Source organism: Miniopterus schreibersii (assembly GCF_964146895.1).
Source record: "Miniopterus schreibersii genome assembly, chromosome: 1".
Classification (NCBI taxonomy): domain Eukaryota; kingdom Metazoa; phylum Chordata; class Mammalia; order Chiroptera; family Miniopteridae; genus Miniopterus; species Miniopterus schreibersii.
The window spans coordinates 144,733,870-144,760,253 of NC_138101.1; the positions used below are offsets into that span (position 1 = coordinate 144,733,870).

The window sequence follows — 26,384 nt, forward strand, 5'->3', positions numbered from 1 at the left end:
GGGTTGCGGGCTCGATCAATGACTCTCATCATTGATGTTTCCATCTCTCTCTCTCCCTCTCCTTTCATCTCTCTGAAATCAATAAAGATATATTTAAAAAATAAAAAATAAAAATAAGTGATGAAAGAGAGAATAATTAGCCCACAGAACTCACAAAGATGATTACCTGATAGTCTGGTTTTGTAAAATAATCCAAAGAGGAGATGTGGTCCAGAAAGATGCTGAACTCTGGAGGGAGATGTTTCAACATAAGCCTGTGGTCATACCTCTCCTTAATAGAGCCCACTTGTTCCTGGGAAGAAAAGAGAAATGGAACTAAAGTCAATTTATCTTGGCAGCCACACATTAAGAGCCTCTCAGTAACAGTCTCAAGGGTATGTACTGGGGAATGAAACTGTGGATAATTAAGTATAAAGCAAGAACTGAGCTCATACTAACAGCTTAATGCATACTGCTTTAAAGTGGGGGTGGGAAAGAATGTAATGCAGAACCAAAGGGCAACACAGAGTTCTGCATCAGTGACTCCATAGCTCTCCCCCCAAAAGTTGATTTTAAATCTGGTCTATGGTTTGATATCAACACAGGTGTTTACAGTTTTCAAATCAAACAATATAACGTGACAATTAAAATGGAGTTTCACTGACTTATAAAAAAGAAAAAGAGAACTAGTGAAAATAAAAACTAAGAGGGAGAACTAAAAATCAAATTAGAAGTGATAATGTACTGCCTGGTCGGCGTGGCTCACTAGTTGAACGTCAACCCGTGAACCTGGAGGTCACGGATTCGATTCCCGGTTGAGGCACATGCCCGGGTTACAGGCTCAAATCCCAGTAGGGGGAGTGTAGGAGGCAGCCAATCAATGATTTTCTCTCATCATTGATGTTTCTCTCTCCCTCTCCCTTCCTCTCTCTGGAAATCAATAAAAACATATATATTTTTTTAAAGTGATAATGTACTTAAATTAGTATCTATTCCTATGTATATAGAAAAGTCATAAAATCAATTAGATCTCTAATATCAGTTTAGAGACACAAAATATACATACTGGGTGTGATATAGTGAAAATGCTTGTAAATTTTAATTCTTATACATAAATATATTCTCAACAAAAATGCCTACCAAGGAAGAATTTTTATTCTTTCCCCTACCCCAAATTGACATTTCCATTTCCAAAATTACCTTATCCTTTATTTTTCTCCATGGCAGCTGGCCAACCACAAATTCCACTAACATGTAGAATAAGGACCAAAGGTCATCATGTCTTCCCATTTCCTTCATAAGCAAAACAAAATTCAGTCATATTATATTACCACTTTGTGAGTATATTACATTGTCTAACTACATAGCTATATAGCAATGTACATGGCAGAATAGATGTACTGAAGAACTTTTTGATACAAAGAATACCCCAAACCCAGAAATGCTGGAAATAATATAATTAACAGTCCATTAATTAATAAATGAATTCATTAAGAAGAGAAGGTAGTTGCTAAGTGCTGAGGGAAGGGAAATTAGTGTTTAGTGGGTACAGAGTTTCAGTGTTGCAAAATAAAAAAGTTTTAGAAATTTGTTGCACAATAATGTGAATATACTTAACACCACATATTGCACACTTAAAAATGGTTAAGATGATAAGTTTAATGTTTGTTTTTTCACTAAACAAAAACTATTTTTAAGTAAAAAAAATATGTTTTCTAATTTTCTATTCTTAGCATAAATTTTAATTCTTTCCAGTAGAACCGAAACCTCCTGAGCCCCTTCCAGTGTCATCCAAAACTTGAACTTTCTCTATTTCTGGATAAAAAAATCTGTTTACAAATGAGCTGTGCAATTTGGTCACCTTTTTTTACTTCAAACTTTTCTTTGCCAAAATTAAGCAGTACAACATGAACATTTCCTCTATAATCTTCAGCTATTACACCATCCAGCTCCTACATCTATGAAGTGTTTTGCAGCCAGGCGGGAACGTGGAGCTACTTACTCTTCCACAGCACCCAGAAAAAAGAGCTATCTGAAAGTCGGTGTTCACAAGGGTTTTCTCCATAAGTGGTACTGTGTAATCATAGGCACTGTACTGGTCATGGCACTTGGCCCAAGCGGACCGCTTGGCACAAGTGAAGCCGCAGGCTGCCCTCCTCCGCAGGCCAGGGCTGCTTGCTCAGGGAGACAGCGAGCGTCTTGGCGCCAAGACATCTTTGGCTCAGGCTATGCCTCTGGCAGCACAGCGCCCCCGGTGGGGCAAGGCGGAGGGGCGGGGCTGGCCCAGGAGTCCTGCCTTCTCAGCCAAGTTTAATGTTATGTGTTTTTTCAATTTAAAAAGAAGTAAAGGAAATACTAAGAGTCAAAATTAAAAGAAAGCGCTGGTTTGACAAACCTAGCTGGTCTGACTCAATGGTTAGAACGCTGGCCAGCAGACTGACAAGTCTCAGTTTCAATTCCAGTCAAGGGCAGGTACCTGGATTGCGGGCTCCATCCCTGGCCTGGCGGGGGCATGTGCGAGAGGCAACCAATTGATGTGTCTCTCTCACACTGATGTTTCTCTCTCTCTCTCTCTCCCCTCCCTTTCTGAAAAGCAATGAAAAAAATATCATTGGGTGAGGATTTAAAAAAAAAAAAAAGCAAGCTGAAAACGAGGAACCAGCTGATGCTGAATCTTCAGCTTTGACTGTTTTGGAGATATCTGTCATAGGTTTTATCAAGCAGGCAGGGGACAGGTGTAAATGCACTGAGCCTACACAAGACAGGAGTTGCAACTGAGCAACTTCCCCTACCACCACCATATATAGCTAGGACCCTCAAAGGGCTATCTTTAGTGCAACATTTCGTATGTATATTATACTGCAATATTTTTTTCTGTAGAATATAACCACTATCAAGGGATAAACTGAGTGGTTAAAAAAGAATTTTCCCTGAGAATTTGTTATCGCAGGCCTGCCCCTCACTCAGATTTGGGGTTTAAATTTATACCACTTTTGTGGTCTGGGATACCAAGCCCAGGAATGAAGAATTTTCTGGGTGATTCTGTCCTGCATTGACAACAGATGCAAATGAAAATCTTCTCAAGATAAAAGCACCCTTAATTAAATTCAGGACTTCTATGAGACCCACCAAATATAAGCTCATTATGTGAAATTATAAAATACATTAGAAAGCAGGCTACCATAAGTTAATGACAAGAAAAAACATAAAGAATAGAATTAGATACTCAGAAATTTCAAAAATGGAATTACAGGATACAAAATATAAAATAAGAATGTTTAAACAAAAAATAAAACTAAAGTCATGAGAAAGGAACCATATTTTACCAAATAACTAAATAAATAAACCAATTAGATTTGAAAAAGGACCAAAAAAAAATATCTAGAAATAAAAAGTACCATTGTAAAAATTAAAAACTCCAATGGACAAGTTAAAAAGCTGATCAACACAGCAAAAAAAAAATTAATGAATTGGAAGGCAGATCTAAAAAATTATCTAGAATGCAACAGGGACACAAAGAGAAAATCTGAGAGTGAACTTAAGAGGCATGGAGGACAGAACAAGAAGATGTAATATACACCAATTTTGAGATATGAAAAAAGGTATAGAGAAAAAGGGAAAGGCAATATTTAAAAATATAACATCTGAGAATCTTCCAGAATCAATGAAAGACATGAATGTTCAGATTTAGGAAGCACAACTCCCAAACTGAATAAATATAAACAAATCCACACCTAGGGACATTTGAATGTATTTGCAGGACACTAAAGACAAAAAGGAAGATATCAAAAGTAGGCAAAGTAAAAAATTAAATACAAGGTAACAACAATTAAATAGACAATGATCTTCTCAATAGCAACCATAGAACCAGAAGAAAGTAAAGTAATTTCTTCAAAGCGCTGAGATAAAACAAGTATTAACAAAGCATTAAAATGTGGGACAACAATAAGACAAAATGAACAGAGTTCAAATGTTCTAAAAAGTCCTTATTTTGTTTGGGAATTACTGATGTTAAAAGTTTAAGGTACCAAAAAAATAGAAATCAAGTGTATTATATTTAGAAATTACCAAATCAGGATTGCAGAGTATGGAAGATGTATATCAGAATTATCTGGGAAATCTTTTAAAATTAGGCAAGCACCTAAGGTGTCACTAGTTGCACCCGTGTCACCACATAAACTGACAATCATTGCTGTGAAGTGAGGTTACTGTATAAAGCATTCTACTCCTCAGGTGTGTTGGGAGCCAAAATGAAGGGAACAAACCACTCTTATACACTATCAAATTCCTCTACCAAGGGCAGATGGGTAACAAATAGGCAGGTTAACAGAGTAACTTTTAGAGTACTCTATGCTGGAGAAGCTTTTAGAAGAAATCTCTACTCTTCAAGTTATATATATATATGATGTGATTTATGATATATATGTATATATGATATATATATCATATATATATGATTTCTAATAGCAACTTTGGAAATGCTTATAGAGCTATTATGATTTCTGAAAATGTTTATGCTTATCTCAAAAAGAGTGTCTTATTTCAAAGATCCAAAATTGACATAATTATTTAATAGAATTAATTATAAAGCCTAATACTTATAAAATTTTCTAAGACTCTACCTGGAAAATAAGAGTACTTTCTTTTCAAGGCAGAATAACTGACTAGATGCCATAAAATAAAACAGCACTAAATCAAACCAAATGAGTTAAAATGCTTAGCAGAGTACTACTTACTCATGAAAATACTTTTCCTATTTTCAATTTATAATTACATCATAGGAAACCAAATTAACTGGGGCATAGCATATAAAACCTCAGTATACTCTTCCTATTATATTTAGCACTGGTCAAAGTTTCATTAAAGCAATTTTGGCTTCACAGAACAAAAATATGGTAACAAAAGATCAAGAAAAAATTTATCTTGATTTTATCAAGAAATCACTTGTTAAATTTCCCAATTCCATCTAAACAAGTTTAAGGATTGAGAATCCATAAAATACCCACCACAAAAGGATTAAAGTAAAAAAAGTGTGTGGGGGGGGTGCACTTAAAAATTTAACCTAAGAGAAAAGGTATATTTACTAAGATAGAAGCTTTGAAGTCGTATGCATTTGAGATCTTCATGAAAACAAAATATTTGATGGAGGGCTATCACAGATTAGATGCATATTATAGATAAAATTATTTCATTTCATTCCCTAATAACTTCTAGAAATAGAACACAAATGTTTTATTTCTTCAAAATCCTGTATTAAATTCATTAATACTTACTTATACCTATTAAAGATACAAGATTCCCCATGACATATATATATATATAATACTTCATTATTATCTTTTCTAGCCAATCCAATTTTATTTTTTCTGCAGTTGCACACATCTGTTATTCACTATCCACCTTCCATGCATTAGTATTACTGTCTTTCTGTCTGCTTCAAAGTACTTTCCACACCTTTGTGCTCTAATGTGAAGAAGTCAACCTAATTCAAGCCATCAGAGTGCTTATACAGACAACATTCTAGTTCAGATACTTACTCTGTTCCGATGAGCATTGATTGATGCATAACGAACTGTCCCTCGAAAGCCTGCCACAGCTCGAGGCTACAACAAAACCAAAAAAGAATAATAAATGAGCTTCAAATAGCAAAAGATTCAGTACACTTGAGCCCATAAAGTAGATGTGAGAAATATGTGTATTATTGCCATAGTAAAGGACTATTTAAAATTCTAACTTTCTATTGTGAAATTATAGAAAATTCGAGATATTAAAATAGTAATAACATTTTAGTTATCAGTAAGTCCTAGTTTTCTACCTACATTTAAAAATAAAATGGCATTTATAACAAATAAATTCTGTCTATTAGAAAACATCAAATAGAATCATGTTAAGCATTATAGTATATAGACAAACATTCAGGCTCTGATTACAAATAAGCATATTAAGACCATGAGGAATCTCTGAGAAATCTAAGATGCCAACCTCTTCGTGTCTTGGTTATTTCATTCAAATTCAACTCAAAGGTGGTGGCAACTTGTATCCCTTCCTATATATGCAATTCATATATTCATAAATTCAAGTTAATGAGTACTTACTATGAGCCAGGTACTGGGAATAAATCCAAACATGAATAATACATGATCTAAGTTCTCAAAGAACTCAACTCAGGATAAAGTCCAAACTTTTCTTACAGCCTACAAGACATTCTATGACCTGGCACTGTCCTCATTCCAAAATGGATTTATTTGTGGGTTCTCTTACTGAAGAGACTGACATTCCAACTGAAGAGACTAGCAAGTGCAATTCTCCCAGATAGATTCTAGCCAAGACAAGCCCAGGAGACTTTCCAGTTAAGAGTACCCTTGGCGTGGCTCTGACCTTACTTCTGCTATTGGGAAGGTTGAAATATAAGTAAAGAGAGATCAGCTGTTTAGAGAGGTATTTTTTTTGTTTTGCTTTGTTTTTATGGGAAAGCAAAAGTTTATTGAAGGAGAGACTAAAGCTCCCGCTGCAGTGAGAGGGATCCCAAACAAGTAGCCCTAAAGAGATCTTGAGGTGACTCATCAAAGAAATAATAACCAGGTCAACGAAATTCAGCTACCTTATATAATGCAGAAAAGACAAGACCAATTTGGGGAAAACAACTATATATGCAAATAATTCTAATTCAAAGCAGATTATAATAGACATCATTAGCAAAGTACAATGAGCTATGAAAACCAAGAAGTGGTAAGGATTAGTTCCATTTGGTGGAAAGGAAGAAGGAAAAGTCTTAAGAATAAGTTAACTTTTAACTGGGCCTTGGCATAGGTGATCTCTTGAAACTTCCCTAACTGGTGACACTTTGGCTGATAGCTATGAAAGTTACAAATGCAAACATTCTTTCTGACCTGGCAATTTCACTTCTAGAAATTTATCTTACAAATATATTTGCATATGTGCAAAAATAGTGAATGTACAAATTCATCCACTACATTAGTGTTTATGATAGCAAAAGACCAGAAGTAACCTAAATGTTCATCAATAGGGGATTGACTAAATTACAGTACATCCATTCACATAATGGAATACACTTTGTAACTACAAGAAAAGAATGAAGAAGCTCTATATCCTATATGGAAAGATATAGCTATACTGGTAAGTGAAAAAAAAAGTGCAGAATGTACATCATGCTACCTTTTGAATCAAAAAGGGAAAAATGAGAATATACATTCATATTTATTGTATATGCATAAAGAAATTCTGGAAGAATAAATTAAGGAGCTAATAATGATAATAGCTACTAAGGATGGAGGGACGAGGGAGAGAGGAAAAGAGTGGATTTGGAAGAGGTGTGAAATGGAGATTTGTTTCACTTTTTACCTTTTAATTTTTTAAAAGAAAGATTTATTGAAGCATAATTTACATACAGTAAAATTCATACTTTAGGTATACACAGTTCTCTAAGTTTTGACAAAGATATATAGTCATGTAGCTACCACTGCAATCAAGATACAGAATATTTCTATCATTCTAAGTGCCCCTCCATGCCCTTTGTAGTCAATCCCTTCCCCTCCACTCCCAGTCTCTGGCAACCTCTGATTTCTGTCCATCACTACTCTTAGAAGTGTCTGGGGTTTTTTTTGGTTTAACCATTCTAATTACAGTGTAGTAATATCTCACTGTGGTTTGAATTTGCATTTCCCTGATAACTAAAGATGCTCAGCATTTGTTAATATACTTATTTGCCATCTGTAGTATCTCTTCTTTGATCAAATGTCTATTCAAAACTTTTGCTCATTTCTTTTTCTTTTAATTAGTGAGTTGTAAAAATTTATTATAGATTCTTGATATAAGTCCTTTGTGTGTTTTGCAAATATTTTTCCCAGTCTGTGACTTGATTTTTCATTTGCTTAACCGTGTCTTTCAAAGAGCACGGTGTTAATTTTTTTTTAATTTACTGATTTTAGAGAGAGAAAAGGAAGGAGAGAGAGAGAAAAACATCAGTTTGTTGTTCCACTTATTTATGCATTCACTGGTTGACTCTTGTATGTGCCCTGACTAGGGATCGAACCTGCAACCTTGGTGTATTGGGACAACACTCTAACCAACTGAGCTACCTAGCCAGGACAAGTATAAATTTTGATGAATTGTTAGTTCTTTTATTTTTGCAACATATGAATACAGTATTATCTTTTCCAAAATTATATTTAAAAACATCTTTAGAGAAAAAAAGTAAAACATGAGAGTGGTTAAAAACCTAAGAGTGTACTTTATTAAAATAAATACCTAGATATTTGAGTGAAAATTTACAAAAAGAAAAAGTATATTGTGCCTAGAAGAACTGACAGAATTATAACAGGAAGAAGAAAATGCATTTTAAGTAAAAAGAACACAATGAACAATGCCAAAAGGGAGGAAAGTACTGTAGTGTTAGGGAAAAGAGTTTGGTATAGTTGAAGCAAATGGTAAGAGAAAATAATGAAAACATAGGTTGGAATCAGATTAAGGATGGCCTTGAATGTCATAGTAAATTGTTTAATTTATAATATGCAGTCAAATGGAATTCATCAAAAAATTTTAAGTATGGAAGTGATATGCTTGAGAAAGTGCTTGGCATGGTTACTCTGCTGGAAGTATAAAGGATAGATGGAAAGGAGAGGGTAAGGAGATCGGTGAGGAAACTATTTTAATCAAACAAGAAATCAGGACACCTGTACAAGGACAGAAGCAGTATGAATGTGAAGAAGGGGATGCATGTTAGAGACAGAATGAGCTCCCAGAAGAATAAATCTGGAAGGAGAAAGGAAGGACTCTAGGCATGAGCCTGGATTTACTGCTAATCAAAGGGAGCAGATTGGGGGTGGGGAGAGATGGCATGAAGAACTTTGTAATAAAACCCCTAGGGGAAATAAGAAAATACACGGTGTCCCTTAAAAATGTATACACACTTTAACAGCTGATAACTCAATTTTGAAAATGAACTGTATGTTAATAAATACTGACTTAATAATCATTCACAGTGTGTACTCATTTTGGGGGGACATCCTGTAGTTGAAATTCTGGAAAGGTAACAGAGAAAAAGACTTTAAAAATTGTTCTTAATTAGGTCACTACAGCCCTAGGCACTGGAAGTTTCAGCTGAATGGTTAGGAAGGAGAAAGCATGGCATTCCAAGAGCTTAGACACAAAGGGCCAATGTGAGATGCCAGCTGAAGCGCTAAGGAAACTGGGGCATGCTTTAAACCAGGAGAGAAAAAAGAGGCATGCTGAATGGAATCATTAAGCAAATAGAAATTCAACTCTGAAACTGTATGGATCAAAGCATCTTTGTACCTCACATCCCTATTTAATGTAACTAATATATCTTAAAGGTGATAAATAATAGAGGATCTCAAAGCCAACCACATAAACAACTCACTAATGTCACAGAAACAATCCATCATTCTGTTTGTAATGCATGCTGACTGATGATCCATATAATAAGTTTGGTAGATAAATACACATTACGTTTTGTTGTGTGTTTTTTAAAATATATCTTTATTGATTTCAGAGAGAAGAAGGGAGAGGGAGAGAGAGAGATAGAAACATCAATGATGAGAGAGTCACTGATCGGCTGCAGCCCACAACCCGGGCATGTGCCCTGACTAGGAATCGAACCCCGATCTCCTGGATCCTAGATCGATGCTCAACCGCTGAGCCACACCCGGCCGGGCGACATTACATTTTGAAGGCATTTCTTTGTGGTAATGAAAGAGTTTTGTATCCTGATTGCAGTGTTGGTTATCTATATAAGTGATAAAATTTCAGATACCACTCCCCCTACTCCTAAGAAAAAAGGTGTGTAAAAAATAGTAAAATCTGATTCAGGGCTGTACTTGAGTTAGTAATAGTACACCAGTATCAATTTCCTAGTTTTGACAATGTACTACTATGACTATCTAAGATCTATCACTGGGGGAAGCTAGGCGAAAGACACATGGTAACTGTAGTATTTTACAAAGCTCCCTGAATCTGCTCCATACTCTGAACAACTACCCTTGGGTCTACAGAAGAGAGAAGAAAGCAAAGCAAGGGATTGGTTAATGCAAAATTAAGAATGGAGTTTGTCTAGGGCTGTAATGGCCAATATAATAGCAACTTCAAACTAAATGAAATTTGAAATTGAGTTCCTTCTTTGCTCCGGTCACAATTCAAGTGCTCATATGGCCAGTGGCTATCATATCGGACAGTGCAGACACAGAACATTTCCATCTTCATAGTAAGTTCTGTTGGATGGTGCTGCTAGAGGAAGGAAAAGGGATGCCATCAGGAAAGGACCATAGCATGCTTCTAAGGCGGGATGAGCTATTTCTTAACCTAGATGGAGGCCATGGATGTCTTAATATTCTTACTTGAGATTTATATATGTGTTTTTTACACTCTTTTAGAATATATATGGCAAGATAAAAAAACCACACAAAATATTGGTTACCCGTGTCCACTTATTCTGCCTTTTCCCCAGTTACAATGGGAAAGTGTTCTTGCTCTTACATAATGAGCTAACCTCACCATTGTGCCAGGATTTCTTCCCCTGCCAGCCAGAAAGAACTTGGCTCCTATAATTGTTCCTGCTCTGTCCTACATTATCAGTTTTTTCATATCTCCTGGAATATTACCATCAGCGCACAAACATGTTAATAACAACCATTTTTTTAAAAATTAGGGAAAAAAGGATGGATTTTACTGCCCTTTCAACTATTTTGTTTTACCACTCCTCTTCAGAACAAAGAAACTCCACCAGAGTTGCCTATATTCGCTTTCTTCACTTTCTTTCTCCAACTCTCTCTTTAACCTATTTCAATTAGGTAATCCAGATGGTCAGTTCTCATTTCCCACCTTACTTGACCTATCAGTAGCATCTGGTGCAGGTGATAACCACCCCTACATACTTGAAACAGTTTATTCACTTGGCTCCCAAGATATCACACTTACCTGATTTTTCTCCCACCTCACTGGCCGATCCTCCCCCGCACTCCTCTTGGCTAGCTCATAGTTCTCTATCCATCGTCAAGTGTCTAAAGTGCCCCAGTAGCTCAGAGTCAGAACCTCTTTTTGTTTTTTTACCTAGCCATGCCTTCTCCCTAGCTGATCTAATCTAGTTCCATTTTTTAAAATTACCATTTAGTTTTAAATATTGGGAGCAAATGATTCTTAAATTTATATCCCCAGCCCTGATTCTCCTTTGAGCTACAAATTACTATATCATATTGGCTTCTTGTTATTTCCATCTCTAATCTAAGAAGCATCTCAAGCTTAACTTCTAGAAAAATAGAACTTGTGTTTTTTTCCCTTATCAAATCTGTTCTTCATCCTTCCCCATCATAGTTAATAGCATGACCATTCACTCAGGACAAAAATTTAGTAGTCATTCTTGACTCGTCTTTTTCCTTCACATCTCAATGTCAAATCCAGAAGGAAGTCTTATTAAATCTATCTTAAAATAAATGCAAAATATAATCATTTCTCACTACCTTATTGCACCACACCAATGTCTTAGGTCCCAACCACCACCAGTGATCACTAGACCATGGTATTAGTCTTCTAACTTGTCTTTCTGATTCCACTCTTGCTCTCAATAGTCTCTTCTTTACAGCCAGAGTGACTTTTAAAAAAGCATGTTCTAAAAATTGAAAAACTGTTATTTAAATTCCAGAAATATATTCCAATCCAATAAACTACATAGAACCTAAGTTCTTTGCCTGCCTACCTACCAAGTAACACAAGAATATTGATAAAACCAAAGATAGTGTCCCCACAATTTCTAGGCACTTAAAAATCTCATGTGGTCATGTTTTAAATAATCTTCTACTATGCAGGGTTAGGCAAAAGTAGGTTTACAGTTATGAGTATGTGAAATACACAGTTTATTCTTGTATTATAATTTATTGTTATATCATTTTCTATCCAAACAACTGTAAACCTACTTTTGCCTCACCTTGTACAGTTAGTTCATTGACAGCTCATGCAACAGATTATATGACAACCCTGCTCAAAAATTTCCAAAGGCTTCCAATCATACTTAGAATAAAATCTACCTCTTTCAATAATCATACACAATCTGGGGGGCCTACTAACATCTTAAACCTTCTCTCTCCACTTACCCTTTTATGCTGTGCTACACACACACCACACCACAGTGGCTCCCCTACATTTTCTTGAACACACCAAATCTACTGTCTCAGAGACTTTACACTCACTCACTGTTCCCTTTGCCTGGAACACTTTCTCAACAGATATTTACATGGCTTGCTCTTACTTCATCCAACTCTCAACTCAATGCCTGCTCAAGAGGAGTCTTTTCTAACTAATACCTCTAAAATAGTCTTTTATACCTCACATGATACTGACTCTATGTCAATACCATGCTTTGTGTTTCTTCATAGACATTTATCATTATATAAAATTACGTATTTATTTGTGTATTATGTCTTCTCCACTAGAACATAACATCCATAAGAACCTTGTTTTGGCCTGCCTGTTCACCATTGTAGTCCCAGCACCTACTTCCATGCCTCACACATAATATGTGCTCATTAAATATGAGAGAATAAACATGAGAGAATAAACATGAGAGAATAAAAAATAACCCGATAATATTCTAAAAATTATAAAAAAATACTTGGGCCCAGCCAGGCGTGGCTCAGAGGTTGAGCGTCGACCCAGGATCCAGGCGATCAGGGTTCGATTCCTGGTCAGGGCACATGCCCGGTTGTGGGCTTGATCAATGACTCTCTCATCATTGATGTTTCTGTCTCTCTCTCTCCCTCTCCTTTCCTCTCTGAAATCAATAAAAGATATATTAAAAAAAAAAAAAATACTTGGAATAGAAATAGGATTCCAGGATAATATTCAAATCTAATAAGTTAAATAGAAACTAAGTTCATCACCTTCTGTAACAATGAAATGCTCAGTCTCTCTGATTCCCTCTTGTTCAGCCTGCTTTGTTCCCATGGCCTTCAGGCTAACAGCTTCTGCTTAGTCTTGCATAGACATGCTAATTATTAGAGGAATTCTGCTTGTGGTTTGAGGAGATAAGGAAGTGTGTATTGTTTATCAAAGATTTGCAGGAACCTTGTGACCAGACTCACATCAAGTGGCACAATCTTCCTCGGACCACTGCTGGTGCCCAAATGTCTATAGTGGTCAATCGCCTCAAATGCACCACCACCCCGCCCCCTGCCAATCTCTCCTTCCCTTGACATAAAAGAAGCCTGAACTCTGTACTTTCTTAACTTGAATTTGAGGAACCACTAAGTCTTCCATCTTCTCAGTTGACACCTTCCTCCTTTTTTTTTTTAAAAAAATATATATTTATTGATTTGAGAGAGAAGGAGAGAGAGAGGGGGAGAGAGAAAGATAGAAACATCAGTGATGAGTGAGTCACTGACTGGCTGCCTCCTACTTGCCCACCCACTGGGGATTGAGCCCACAACCCGGGCATATGCCCTGACCAGGAATTGAATTGTGTTCTCCTGGATCATAGGTTGATGCTCAACCGCTGAGCCACGTCAGCTGGGGGCTCAGTTGACACCTTCTTGATCAATAAACCTTTCCTTACTCTTATGTTTTGAGCCTTGGCATTTCAAAGCATAGAGCACACAGACTTTGGACCAGTAACACTACCTTGCTATCTATTAATCATGCAAGACCTTCCCCAGGATCTGAAAGATTCTCTCATAATTTCTAGGCACTTAAATTCTCATGTGCCTATATTTTAAATATAATTTACACTTCTGTATACAACTCTATTATTATATAGTTAGCTCATTCAAAACCAGTGTTTCAACTTCTGTGCACCAATCTGCTAGGAATGGAAGTCACAATCATGGAAAGTTAAAACAAAACTAATGGTAAAAACTAGATACAAGTATAAGAACTGTAGTGGGAGAACAAATGCCAGTATGACAACATGAGGAGCTCTACCAGATATGCTCCCCAGTAAAACTGGTGAAAATTATTTTAAAAAACAACTAAAGCCTCTGTAAATGGTTCTTAGGGCAAACAACAAATGAAGAAACATCTGTTCAGGAAAACCTATGAAATTCTTCAGCAAGAAAGGCTAGATCAATGGTATCTGAACCAAAATTGATCCTTCCCTTGTCTCTTCCAGATCAGTAAGGGTGGCTCTACTCCAGGCTGTTGAGCCCTAGAACACAGGGCTCCCTCCTCCCCAACTTCCCATACACAGGGCTTTCTTCCCTAGGAGCAGGACTTCAGCATTTCACATATTTTCCCAGCTGCCTGTTGCTGAGCAGGCTAAGGCCTGAGCAACTGTGGGTAGAGAGGTAGAGGCTCCTAGCCTTCTCTTATGGAGTAGAGACTCTACCTTGGACGTGGAATGCTGAGAATAATGGGACCCTAACTCTCCTTCTCTTGGCTCATGAGGCAGTGGTTCTTTGCTGAGAGACCTCAGACTACTGCCCCCTACTGAACCAAAGGGTTCAACTCCTAAAGTGAGTAAATCACTCAGAGAACAGCTAGCTATAGTCCTCACCTGCAAATCCAGAGCCTTGGCTAAGAGATTCTGCCTGGGGGCAGAAAGCAAAAAAAGAGATAACTACACTAATTTGAAAAAATATATATGCCTCTACGTTCAATGCAGTGTTATTTATAATAGCCAAGATTTGGAAGCACCTCAAGTGCCCATCAGTAAATGAGTGGATAAAAAAGCCGTGGTACATTTACACAATGGAATACTACTTGGCCATAAAAAAGAGGAAATCTTACCTTTTACCACAGCATGGATGGATCTAGAGAGCATTATGCTAAGTGAAATAAGCCAGTCAGAGAAAGACAAGTACCATATGATTTCACTTATATATGGAATCTAATGAACAAAATCAACTAACAAACAAAATGGAAATACAGTCATGGATACATGCAACAGATTGATAGCTGTCAGAGGGGAGGGGGATGGGGGGCTGGATGAAAGAAAGTGAAGGAATTAGTCGAAGAACATATATACAAAACCCATAGACACAGACAACTGTGTGGTGATGGCCAGAGGGAAAGGGGACTGGGGGGATGTAGAAGAGAGTAAAGGGGAGATAAATGGTGATGGAAGAGACTTGACTTGGGGTGGTGACCACACAATACAATATACAGATGATGTATTATAGAATTGTAGACCTGAAACCTGCATAATTTTATTAACCAATGTCACCTCAAAAATTCATTTTTTTTAAAAAGTGAAAAAAGGGGGGATAGAAATTATTCCATTTTAGGAGGCACAATTTGATTAGATTAGTTTGTCAAGGCATTTGTGCCCTAGGGCACTGTTATAAACAACAGGGCAATCAATTAGTGGAGATTAACACTGTGTTTTTAGGGTGGGGAGTGGAAAAAACAAACTTCACTAAAATAATACAGGCACTAAACCAATAAACAAGCACATAATAACAAGCCCTGAAAGGGAGGACCAGTACCCAGAATTGCTACAACATATTATCGAAAATATGTTTCCAATAAAAAAAATTATAAGGCATGCAAAGAAACAGGAAATTATGACCCATACATAAAAAAAAAAGAAAAAAGCAGGCAACAGAAATTGCGAGAGTGACTAGATGTTGGATTTAACAGCAAAAGATTTAAAACTAGCCTTTATAAATATCTTCACAAAACTAAAGGAATGTTTGATAAAAGAAGTAAGGAAAGTATAACAACATCGTATCTAACAGAAAATATTAATAAAGAGAAATTTTTTAAAAGAACCAAATGGATATGAAAAGTACAATAACTGAAACAGAAGAACTGTAGTATGTAGAAAGAGCCTTGGACTAAAAAAAAAGACTTCTGATCCTAAAGGGCTAATGTATGTTCTTACTACAAGACAACTAAATCTGCATCTAATATACTTTTTTAAAAATCTACAACTTTCAATAATAAAACTAATTAACTCATTTCTATGATTTAATCATAAATATATATGCTACTTCTTGAATGACATCCATTTTGATACATACTTAGCATTTCTTTAAATAGTGATACAATAAATAGGTTAAATCTCAAATATTTAATAATAATATGAAAAATCTTACTGGTCTGACGTCACCGCAGGAATTAGTAAATTGTCGAGCCAAGCCAAAATCAAGCATGTAACACTTCCTACATGTACTAGGAAAGCGACCCATGGCAAAGTTCGACTAGAAAAATAAAGAAGGAAAATATACATATTATTATAATAATTAGTCCTCATATCTTATCCTTCCTATATTTTAATTCTTCTACTTAAATTCTATATAATACATGTCCCAAATACACTACTGTAGTCAATTATGTTTACTGTAATTAATACATAATTTCATCGTGGGTTCTATTAATGCCTATGATCAGGTGAACTTTGAGCAACAAAGAATTTAGGTGACCGTATAAAGTTATATACAACACGACACTGACTTAACTGGAAAGAACTCTAACTTCCTCTAAGTCACTGTCTAAATGAAAATCCAATTCCTAACTTTTTAAAATCAGAGGAACTAGGAGTGGGCAAAATTGAATACATAGCTCAGAAATATAAATGAATATCCTAAAGCTGAGTTTCACTAAGTGTAAAAATTAAGATGCAATTTAAAGAAACATTTCAAAACAGATTTAAGGAAAATATACTTTACATTCTTCCCTTAATAAAAATAAATGTAACATTAAATGACCACAAACTTGCAAAGATGGGTATTGTAAACAAGAGAATTTACAAAAGCAAAAGTCAAATTGTTGCAGAATTGTTAGCTTTTATTTTAAAACACTGTTCTACTTAGGGAACTTTCTGATGAAAATGGAAACTTTTCAATCACCACAATCAAATAATGACATTTAGTTTGGCAAAGAAATAAGAGCCAGAGGAATCTACATTATATTAAGTCTGACTCCACCATGTTAATTTTCATTGGCATTTTCAAGTAAACTATTTAAATAATTTTAGAAATTTTGTAGCAACAGATGGGTGTGATTTTCAGCTGCACCAACAAACATATGATAAATTTCTAGTAAATACACTATTTCAGAAATTAGTCATTCCCCTTGTGAGCAATTAAAAAAAATGAGAAGGAAAAATAAAAAAGTATATTTCACAGTTATGAAAATGACAATTTCTAAGAAAAACAATAGGAAAAAATATTCTTTATTGCCACTGTAGCACTCGGAGAAAAAAGTAGTATTTCAAAACTGATGGTTTCTTATAAATATAATTTGTCACTTAAAAATACCTCTCAGGGAGCATGCTCATGCCTTTCTCCTCCCCATTTCCCCCCTCCCAGGCATGTTACCTTCATCTTCCTCTCTCCTAAGCTCCAAGGACCCTTCTTTTGCCTCTGAAACTTTTTTTCTGTGCCCACTTCTTCTATCACTCACTTCTTTTACCTCTGTGCCTTTCTAACTAAACTTTTTCTTATAGTTTGAATCTTGGCTCTGAATGTTTTCCTAGCCAGAACTCAAGTAAAAAAAAAAACCACACCAGATAAACAAAACAAAACATAGTTCAAAGAACATCATGCCAACATATCTAAAAGCAACATATGTAAATATTTTTAACCAATATTAGAAAAAAGAAATCCAAGGAATAACTATCAATTTAGGTGTAAGGCTAAGTAATTAGCAATGTTAACACATATAATAATAAGTCAAGCATTAATCATTTTTAATTTGGCTGTTGAGCAACATTTTCATTGTAAGAGAAAAGCTCTTGAATATAAGTTGTAATGTGTAATTATCATTTTTTTTTTAAATGAAGAGGCAAATTATATTTTGCTTCCAGTTACATTTTTGCTGCAGAAATTAAAATATTACCTTGTATGTAACATAGAAAGCTATATTTGTAATATATTGTGTCCCATTTTAAGATTAAGAGTAGCAAACAAACTTATTCTGTGCTCTAGCTGCAAAAGGCCCCCTACCGGTTTGATGTCTCGGTGCAAGAATCCCACAGAATGGATGCTCTCAATAGACTCCAGAATCTGTCTACCCAGCCGAAGAGTAGTGCTAATAGTGAATGTGCCCCGGGACTGGCTACGGCGTAGATCTGCCAGATTCCGACCCTATGGAAACCAAATAAACACTTACAAATATGGTACTAAAACTATGTTATAAGAAAAAAGGAGGAATTATCCGTTTACCATTAAAAATGTTTTGACTTGAGTCCAGCCGGTGTGGCTCAGCAGTTGAGCATCTACCTATGATCCAGGAGATCACCGTTCAATTCCAGGTCAGGTCACGTGCCCGGGTTGTGGGCTCGATCCCCAATAGGGGGTGTGCAGGAGGCAGCTGATCAGTGACTCTCTCATCATTGTTGTTTCTATGTCTCTCCCTCTCCCTTCCTCTCTCTGAAATCAATAAAGATATATTTCTTAAAAAACGTTTTGACCGAAATAGCAAGGATTTTACCCAAACCATTATTCTCTCAAGAGAAGAGATTCTGTTAGGATAATACATTAATGTTTCAGACAAATCTAAGAATAACCAAAGCTTTTGAACATATTATGTTTTTGACTCACAATTCCCTTTGCTTCTGATGTCATAACACAATATAGTCTTGATTATTTTAAAAGATTACATATATATATATAATTAATTCCTTATTACTTCCTAACATTTATTTCCATACAAACTACTTAATTTTTCTGTCAGTTTCCTTATAAAATGGGGCCAGTGTTTTGTGAGGATTAAAAAAGTGTTAAGAATCGTGTCTGGCAAACAGTAGATACTCAGTAAGTGCTAATTATTGTTATTGTGAACAAAAATGGTATGAAACACTCAATTACTTTTAGCAGTAGATAGAAGCAATGAATGTATCTAACCTGTGCCAGATACATTACATTAGTGATTGCATTTAATTCTCACAGCACCTGAAACAGAAGTAGTCATTCCTGTTTTACAGATGAGGAAACTGAGGCTCAGAGAGTTTAAATAATGTTAAGCTGTTAAGGTAAAGTTGCCTTTCAAATCTAAGTCTGTCTGACTCCAAAGTGTTCTTCTTCCACTTTACAGTGCTGTTCCATCAAGAAAGTTCCTTATACCCTAGGTAACAACCAGTAATCTGATGAGAACAGGTTACAGTGCTACAGTTCTATCTCCCAAAGAATGGAAACTGGCCCCTATATCTCAAGGAAATTTAAATATCCCTATCTCTCTATTCCCAAAATTTTGTAGTATATGTTTAGAATTAATACCACTAATACCATCACCTCAACTAAAGACAGTTGATTCACTTTTGAAAAAGTAGATTCTTAAGTTACCTGAGTACCATCTGAAATAAAATATTAAATAGTACTCAAGAAATCTAAGAATTAAAAATTTACCAGCATGTCTGGAGCCTTTCATACTACGTATCTTCTTTAAAAATGCAGTTTTCCCACAGCACAAATTGGTAGTTATCTTTATTATTTTTGTAATGTTAGGGGAATTTATTGTTCTCTATATCCTTAGCAAATGGAAAGTGATAATCGAGAACAATGACTTTTATAATCCCATGAGAGTACCTAACAGCTTTCATTAGCATTCCAATAAATTTTTTCTTCAAAAATCAGTGTTATGATTGTCAAAAATATACCTAATACTGGAACTTTATTTATAAACACCTTCCACCATCATAAAAGCTTTTGAAAGGAAATCAATTAAACTAGACTTATGATATTAATAATGATTTGAAATTTTAAATCTTTTAAAATGTAAACCTCAGGTATCAAATAACAGAATCTAAAAAGATAAACACAAGGCTGGCAAAAGTATGAGGAAAGAGTTGTTAACATGGTAAGTACATGCAAATTTGATCCAGCAAATTATATACAGGGTGGGGAAAAGAAGGTTTACAATTGTATGTAAAACAGAGCTTATTCTTGAATTACTTATTAATTATTGTATTATTTTCCATACAAACAACTGTAAACCTACTTTTGCCCCCCTATACTTCAGAGTATATACTACAAATGGTTATTATTTGTTACAGAGATAAACTGAAAACAACCTATATATCCATCGTTAAATGAACGATTAAATAAATCATGGTACAGTCATCTCACTGACTAATATGCAGCCACTAAAAAAAGAACCTTTATACATAGTAATATGGAATAAATATTGAAAAAAAAGTAAATTCACTTCTTCCTAACTGATTTTGTAAGTTGAACATGATCCCAATAAAAATACAAATAAAATTATTAAAAATTTGAAACATCCTTAAAGGGAGAGAAAATAATATAACAAATTCTTATCTGTTATTTTACTACCTCCCAACAACGCACACCCTCCTCTACTTTCCCACACACATACACTGCATTATTTTCATGTAAATCCCAATCATATCACTTCATCTACATATTTTTAAAAGTGCACAAAGAAATGCACTTTGATGTCCTTGAACCTCACGATATAAAATCAAAGAGGGTATTAGCAATTCTATTAGCCATTCTCAAAACTGAGTTGGAAATATCAAAATTAACCATGATATATTGTCTCTTAAAAAAATTTTATACATATATATATATATATATATATATATATATATCCTGAACCCATCCACTTGAAAAGAACTTAAAACAATGATCACCAGCCCAAGTTCAATAGGGACCCATAGCATCTAGATTGTGGTCTCTGAATACCCTTTCCCATTAATAGAATACAGGGCTTAACGGAGAAATGGCTAATTCCAGCTCTGAAGCATGAAATATATAGAATAAGCCAGGTACACAATGTTGTACCAGAACGTAAGGACACTATCAAAGACTCCTGCAGTCTAGTCCTGTCAAAATGAAGCAGGATCCAACTTGAAAGAAGTCCTGCTAGCCAAAGATAAGACAATTTGAACATTAAAAAGAAAAATAATGATTGAAAGATACAAAATATGTTAAATATATAAATTCAAAATTATATTTTTTAAAGAGAGAGCTAATTAGTCCCCTTTGGAAAATATTAGGGAACCAACTCACTATTCTGAAAACTGGTAAATAAAAGAAAAGAATCAAATATTAGTCCTGTCCTTCCTGTATGAAATGTTATCCTTCCTCAGGATAACCCAATAGTTGGTGGAATGCTTTTTAAAGAATTCCAGCTAATAACTGAATTAGAAATTACAGAATTATAGTAGTACATGTGCAACCCCACTGAAGTAATGGATCTAGGAAATGATTACTAATGGGTTAATAAAACCTAGGAGAAAAACCACTGGGAACTTTAAAATGAATGAATCAGGCTGACAGTCCCTGCATCTCACTGATCAATCTTAACATTCCTAAAAGAGAGACAACCAGACACTGACTATTGATGTGAATCAACTCACCTCTGAAGTATTTTGGCCGAACAAAACAAAACTGGAATCTGATTTAATCACCAGTTTATAGAAAATACAGGGAGTAGAAGAACACGTTAAACAACACCACAGGGAAACAATCAGCAAAACCCAGAATGTGGGAACTTCCACATGACAAATTACTCCATTTTTATCCATGACAATAAAAACAGTAACAAAAAGAAAACTGAAAGGAAAAAAGAGAGGGAACCTATAGATTAAGAGAGATGTAAGAACCCACAGTGACATTTCTCAGTCTATCCCCTGTATCCCAATAAAAACAAATTCACAAGAAAAAAAGAGATTTAAGAGGTCTATCTACTAAATGCAATGTATGAACCCTGTCTGGAACCAAATTCAAGTAAACCAAATATAAAAGAAGAGAGAGATACAATCAAGGAAATTTGAAGACTTACTTGAAATTTGATGGTATTATTTAGGAATTATTGTGTACTGTGGATAAAATGGAAAAAAGGAATCCTTCTTAGAAATATATATTAATATTTTTACAGATAAAATATTCCTTGGATTTGCTTTGAAATAATAATGGGGAGGGAGAGAAAATGGAAAATATACTTGGAACAAGATTGGCCACATATTGATAATTACTGAAGGTGGGTGACAAGTACATGGGTACATTATATTATTCCACTTCTGTGTGTATGTTTAATTTTTTCCAGAATAATAGAACATTTATAAAATATAGCAGCCTTGATGTTAGGCAATCTAGATCTACATCTGTTCTGGTTACAGGACTGAAAATATTTTTTTGTCCCTCCCTAGGTGATATGCTTATCATAAAATATCACCCTTTGGCTACACTAAGGATGCTCGTGTAAAGCCTCAATGGTGACAGGATAGTAAATGAGATCTGGCCAAGAACACTGGTCTCAGGCTTCCACCAAGCCCTAACACCCATCAGGTAACCAGTCCCAGGCAAACTACAAACCAACTTGAGCTTCAGCCTTTCCATTTGCAAAATGGGGAAACAACTTGTCCTATCCTCTCCATGGAGACATGGTGAGAATCAAATAAGATGTTCACAAATCCAAAATAAAACTTTAAAATATCATAGTTGAAAACTATAATATCATAGTTTAAAATATAAAAATTACATTATTAGCCAAAGTGAGAAAAAGCTGGATCCATACTAATAATCTAAAAAGGTTGAGGAACAGCTGCTTCAAGAAATAAAACTGTGCTGGCTCAAGATAGAGAAATATATGACTCAAAGACTTTAAGTCTGCAAAGAGATTAATATCTTTTTTCTTTTTTTTTTTTTAAATATATCTTTATTGATTTCAGAGAGAGGAAAGGAGAGGGAGAGAGAAAGACAGAAACATCAATGATGAGAGAGTCATTGATCAAGCCCACAACAGGGCATGTGCCCTGACCGGGAATCGAACCCTGATCGCCTGGATCCTGGGTCGATGCTCAACCACTGAGCCACGCCCAGCAGGGCAATATCTTTAAATCTAAATCAAATGCTGAAGGATAGCTGATGGAAACAAGAAAAGCCTTCCAAGAAGAGTAAGCATTTAGGCCAGGACCTATGTCTCTGAAATCACTGCTATGTAGTTAAGCTGAAAGAAAAGAAAAGAAAAGAACCAAATGCCCAAAACAGATTTTGCTACAGATGCAGGAAAACCTTGTGATCTCTAAGTCAGGCAGCAAGGTGAACGAAGCTTTTACATTTTGAGGGAGGCTACAGTTTGGAGGCGCGCGCACGCGTGCGTGCGTGCGTGCATGTGTGTGTGTTTGGGGCAGAGGTAGCAGCAGAGAGAGTGGGATGGTTTCCTCTTCTCCCTGCTGCAGTCATTACTCCAATATTCATTCCCCTTCTTAATTTCTCTCCACTGCCCCAATCCAACTCCACTTTCCATCTGAAGGATAGGGAACAGAGAGAGCAATGTTAAAAGATGAAAAGATAAAGAGGAATAGCATGTCTCCTCTATCTCAACTAGTGCTTAAATTTTTAAGTGGGTAAGGTTGGTACTTGAGTGCATAAGTGGAAAACTAGTCTTTAAAGTAACAAAGGGTAGAAAGGGAGGGTACAGGGGCAAGGCAAGACTCAGATATATATATATATGGCAATCCATGTAGGGATTGAAAACTTAGCAATAATCACAATCAGTGAAGATATGAATCAACTAAAATAGCTGACAGACAACCCTTCCATCTTTGGAAATATTTGTATCAAGTCTGTTTAAATGATTTTGTAGGGTATGTTTTTATTGATTTCAGAGAGAGGAAAGGAGAGGGAGAGAGAGAGAAACATCAATGATGAGAAAGTCATTGATCGGTTGCCTCCTGCACGCCCCCTACTGGGGATCGAGCCCACAACCTGAGCATGTGCCCTGACCAGGAATCTAACCATGATCTCCTGGTTCATAGGTTGATGGCTCAACCACTGAGCCATGCTGGCTGGGCTAAATGAATTTTCATCTGCATAATATAAAACATTCTGAGATGATACCAAGAATGTTGTTGTTGTTATTATTTCTTCTTCGTCTTTTCCACTATAATTAGGTACTTTGATAAAAACTGAGAGATTTTAAGATAAATTTTCAAGGTAACTTACCTGCAACTGCATGACCACATAGTTGAAGCGATCGTTCCTCCCACAGCCAATAAATCTACAAACATGGTCTTTTCCTGGAGGGAAAAGAAAGAAAACAATGGAAAAGGTTATGTATATTTTCTCTTCTAAAAATCAATAATTTGTTTTTCTGTATAGTATTTTATGATTGAATATAAAGGAACTGTCTTAAGAACCTTAAGGATAGGAAATTTGTATTATTCAAATTTACTATTTATCTCCCACCAAATCCTACACTGCTCTTTGTGTAGTCAAATAAATGTTTACTGAACAAATAAATAAACAAATGAATGAGGGAACAAATGAATGATAATTTACTTAGAAAGGAAAGAATTAAGAGGTCATTTCAGATCAGCAGCCAAGACATTATATATATGAAGGCACAGAAGAGCAACAAATAAGAACTTTGTTAGGAATATAAATCCTGAATTTTAGATGTGGTCTGCCATTCACCATTATGACTTCAGTGAGTAGCTTAATCTTTATGGGCCTCACTGATCTGAATTAGCTCAGTGATTTTCAACCTGAGTTCCACATGTAAAATCCAAGGAGGTGCTGCCTAGGGTGCAGAGGGAAGCAGATGTGGAAATGGTGGAAATCTAGGATCCTGTCCCCTGATTGCACAAAAGCAAACAAAGGTTTTATTTATTTATTTATTTTTTAAAAAAATATATCTTTACTGATTTCAGAGAGAGGAAAGGAGAGGGAGAGAGAGAGATAGAAACATCAATGATGAGAGAGTCATTGATAGAGCCCGCAACCCGGGCATGTGCCCTGACAAGGAATCAAACCCTGATCGCCTGGATCCCAGGTCGATGCTCAACCGCTGAGCCATGCCCGGCTGGGCAAAGGTTTTAAGAGGATAGAGACTGGTGGGTTCCAGAGGCAGAAGAGAGCACCTGCCTGGAGCACAGTAAATAAAAGGAGGGAGAACAAAAAGGGACAGCACTGAAGCAGGCAGCCCTGATCCTGAAGGGTCTCCGGCCCCTGATAAGGAATCTGAGCCACAAGTATAGGTCAGTGTTTTCCAACCCTGGCTGCTTATTAAAATAATCTGGGAAACTATTTTTAAAGATTCCTAAACTCTATACTGATTCAGAATCTGTGGGGGAAGATACAGGATATGAGTTTTTCAAAAGTTTCTTAAATGATCCAAAAGCAGATGGACCATGGATGAATATTTGAAAACTACTGCTGGGTAATGAGAAGCATCTAAAAGATTTTAAGGTAAAGGAAAACACACTTCAAACACTGCATTTTAGAACACTGCCATGGGGTGATAAGGAGTTCACTTCAGGAGGCACAAAGGTCACTCTGGGGATTGTTCAATGTCTCAAGAGAGAATAAGGATTTGAATCTTAAGTATTACAGTAGAGACAGAAAAAAATAGGATAAATCTGAGAGATAATAAAGATGTAGTTTTTGACTAGAAATTGGTACAATTAAATGAAAAATTGTACCAAAATAAGAGGATATAGTAGGTTATATAGAAGTTAAGGGATGTTAGAATGTGGAGTTTGAGGATAACCAGTTGAATTCAGTAGACATTATAATTTAAAGCCTGGTACTGACAGCAAAAGCTGAGCTCCAGAAATACACTGCAGAACCATTAGTTAACGTAAGGTAGATGGAACTACAAACATAGATGAAAGACTGCCAAGTTAAAAGAATAAAGAATGAGAAGAAAAGAAACCTAAGAACAGAATTATAGAAAATGCAACATTTAAAGTATGAGCAAAAATAAAATTGTTTAAGAAAGAAACAGAGTAATAGCCTGAGAGGTAGGAGGAAATTACGAGAAAGAGGTATCACAGAAACCAAAGGAGAAGAGCACTTTAAGGTGGAAGTGGCTGATGACACGAGCTAGAAGGGCTGAGAAGTGCCCATTAACATAAAAAATTAGGTGGTCACTACTGAGTAGAAGGGGCAGGAGCCTTCTGTAATGGGTTAAAGAGTAAATGGAATATGAAACAATGAAGCAATCTTTGAAGAAGCTTGAGGAAGTCACAGACCAAGAACTAGAAGGGCAAGATTTGGTAGACTGATGAGAACTGTATCTTAACAGTAAAAAAAAAAGTTTGTCCACTGACTGACTTAAAATATAAATACAATCCAGATTTATTTTAGTTAATAATTCCACATTCTCTTTTGCATCTGGGTTATCACACTGTTCTCTCATTCTTTGAGCTTTGTTGAAAAGAAAGAACAGGTGTAATGGAACAATAATTCACAATGGGTACAATACATGTTCAACACTTTATATGTATTTTACATGTTTGCAAAACTATAAATTGTAGAAGAATGAAAAGATAAAATGATGGTCAATTAGCAACTTACACTTTTCCTCAGCTTCACAGAATTTAAAAAGTCATTTAAAAAGTATTTCTCTCTTATTATCATTTCTTCAAGATTCCACCTTCCTATCATGGAACACTTAAATGCAATGTCTCTATTACAAAGACATTTCAACCACCTAAAAATAAAAGGTCATACTAGATTTAACTCCTCTTG

The 26,384-nt window shown here is 35.6% G+C and overlaps 1 protein-coding gene and 1 pseudogene across 7 annotated transcripts in view; both read right to left on the minus strand.

Moving 5' to 3' along the window:
• Window positions 1–26,384, minus strand: part of TTBK2 (tau tubulin kinase 2) — a 123,337-nt gene that overhangs the window by 39,715 nt on the left and 57,238 nt on the right. For 4 of the 6 annotated variants that reach the window (XM_081153942.1, XM_081153943.1, XM_081153945.1 and 1 more), the window contains 6 exons: window positions 23,856–23,929; window positions 17,889–18,029; window positions 16,038–16,142; window positions 5,517–5,582; window positions 1,180–1,272; window positions 167–292 (listed from right to left, as the gene is read on the minus strand). In XM_081153942.1, coding sequence (XP_081010068.1) covers window positions 167–292; window positions 1,180–1,272; window positions 5,517–5,582; window positions 16,038–16,142; window positions 17,889–18,029; window positions 23,856–23,929 — 605 coding nt within the window. Of the gene's footprint in view, window positions 1–166; window positions 293–1,179; window positions 1,273–5,516; window positions 5,583–16,037; window positions 16,143–17,888; window positions 18,030–21,690; window positions 21,728–23,855; window positions 23,930–26,384 lie in introns of those variants that run through there. The other 2 variants (XM_081153947.1, XM_081153944.1) reach the window with 2 other exon arrangements.
• LOC308564485 (deoxyuridine 5'-triphosphate nucleotidohydrolase pseudogene) lies at window positions 1,714–4,169 on the minus strand (annotated as a pseudogene). Its single transcript has 2 exons — window positions 4,121–4,169; window positions 1,714–2,275 (listed from the first exon to the last, which is right to left on the minus strand). The product of its transcript is annotated as a deoxyuridine 5'-triphosphate nucleotidohydrolase pseudogene (transcript).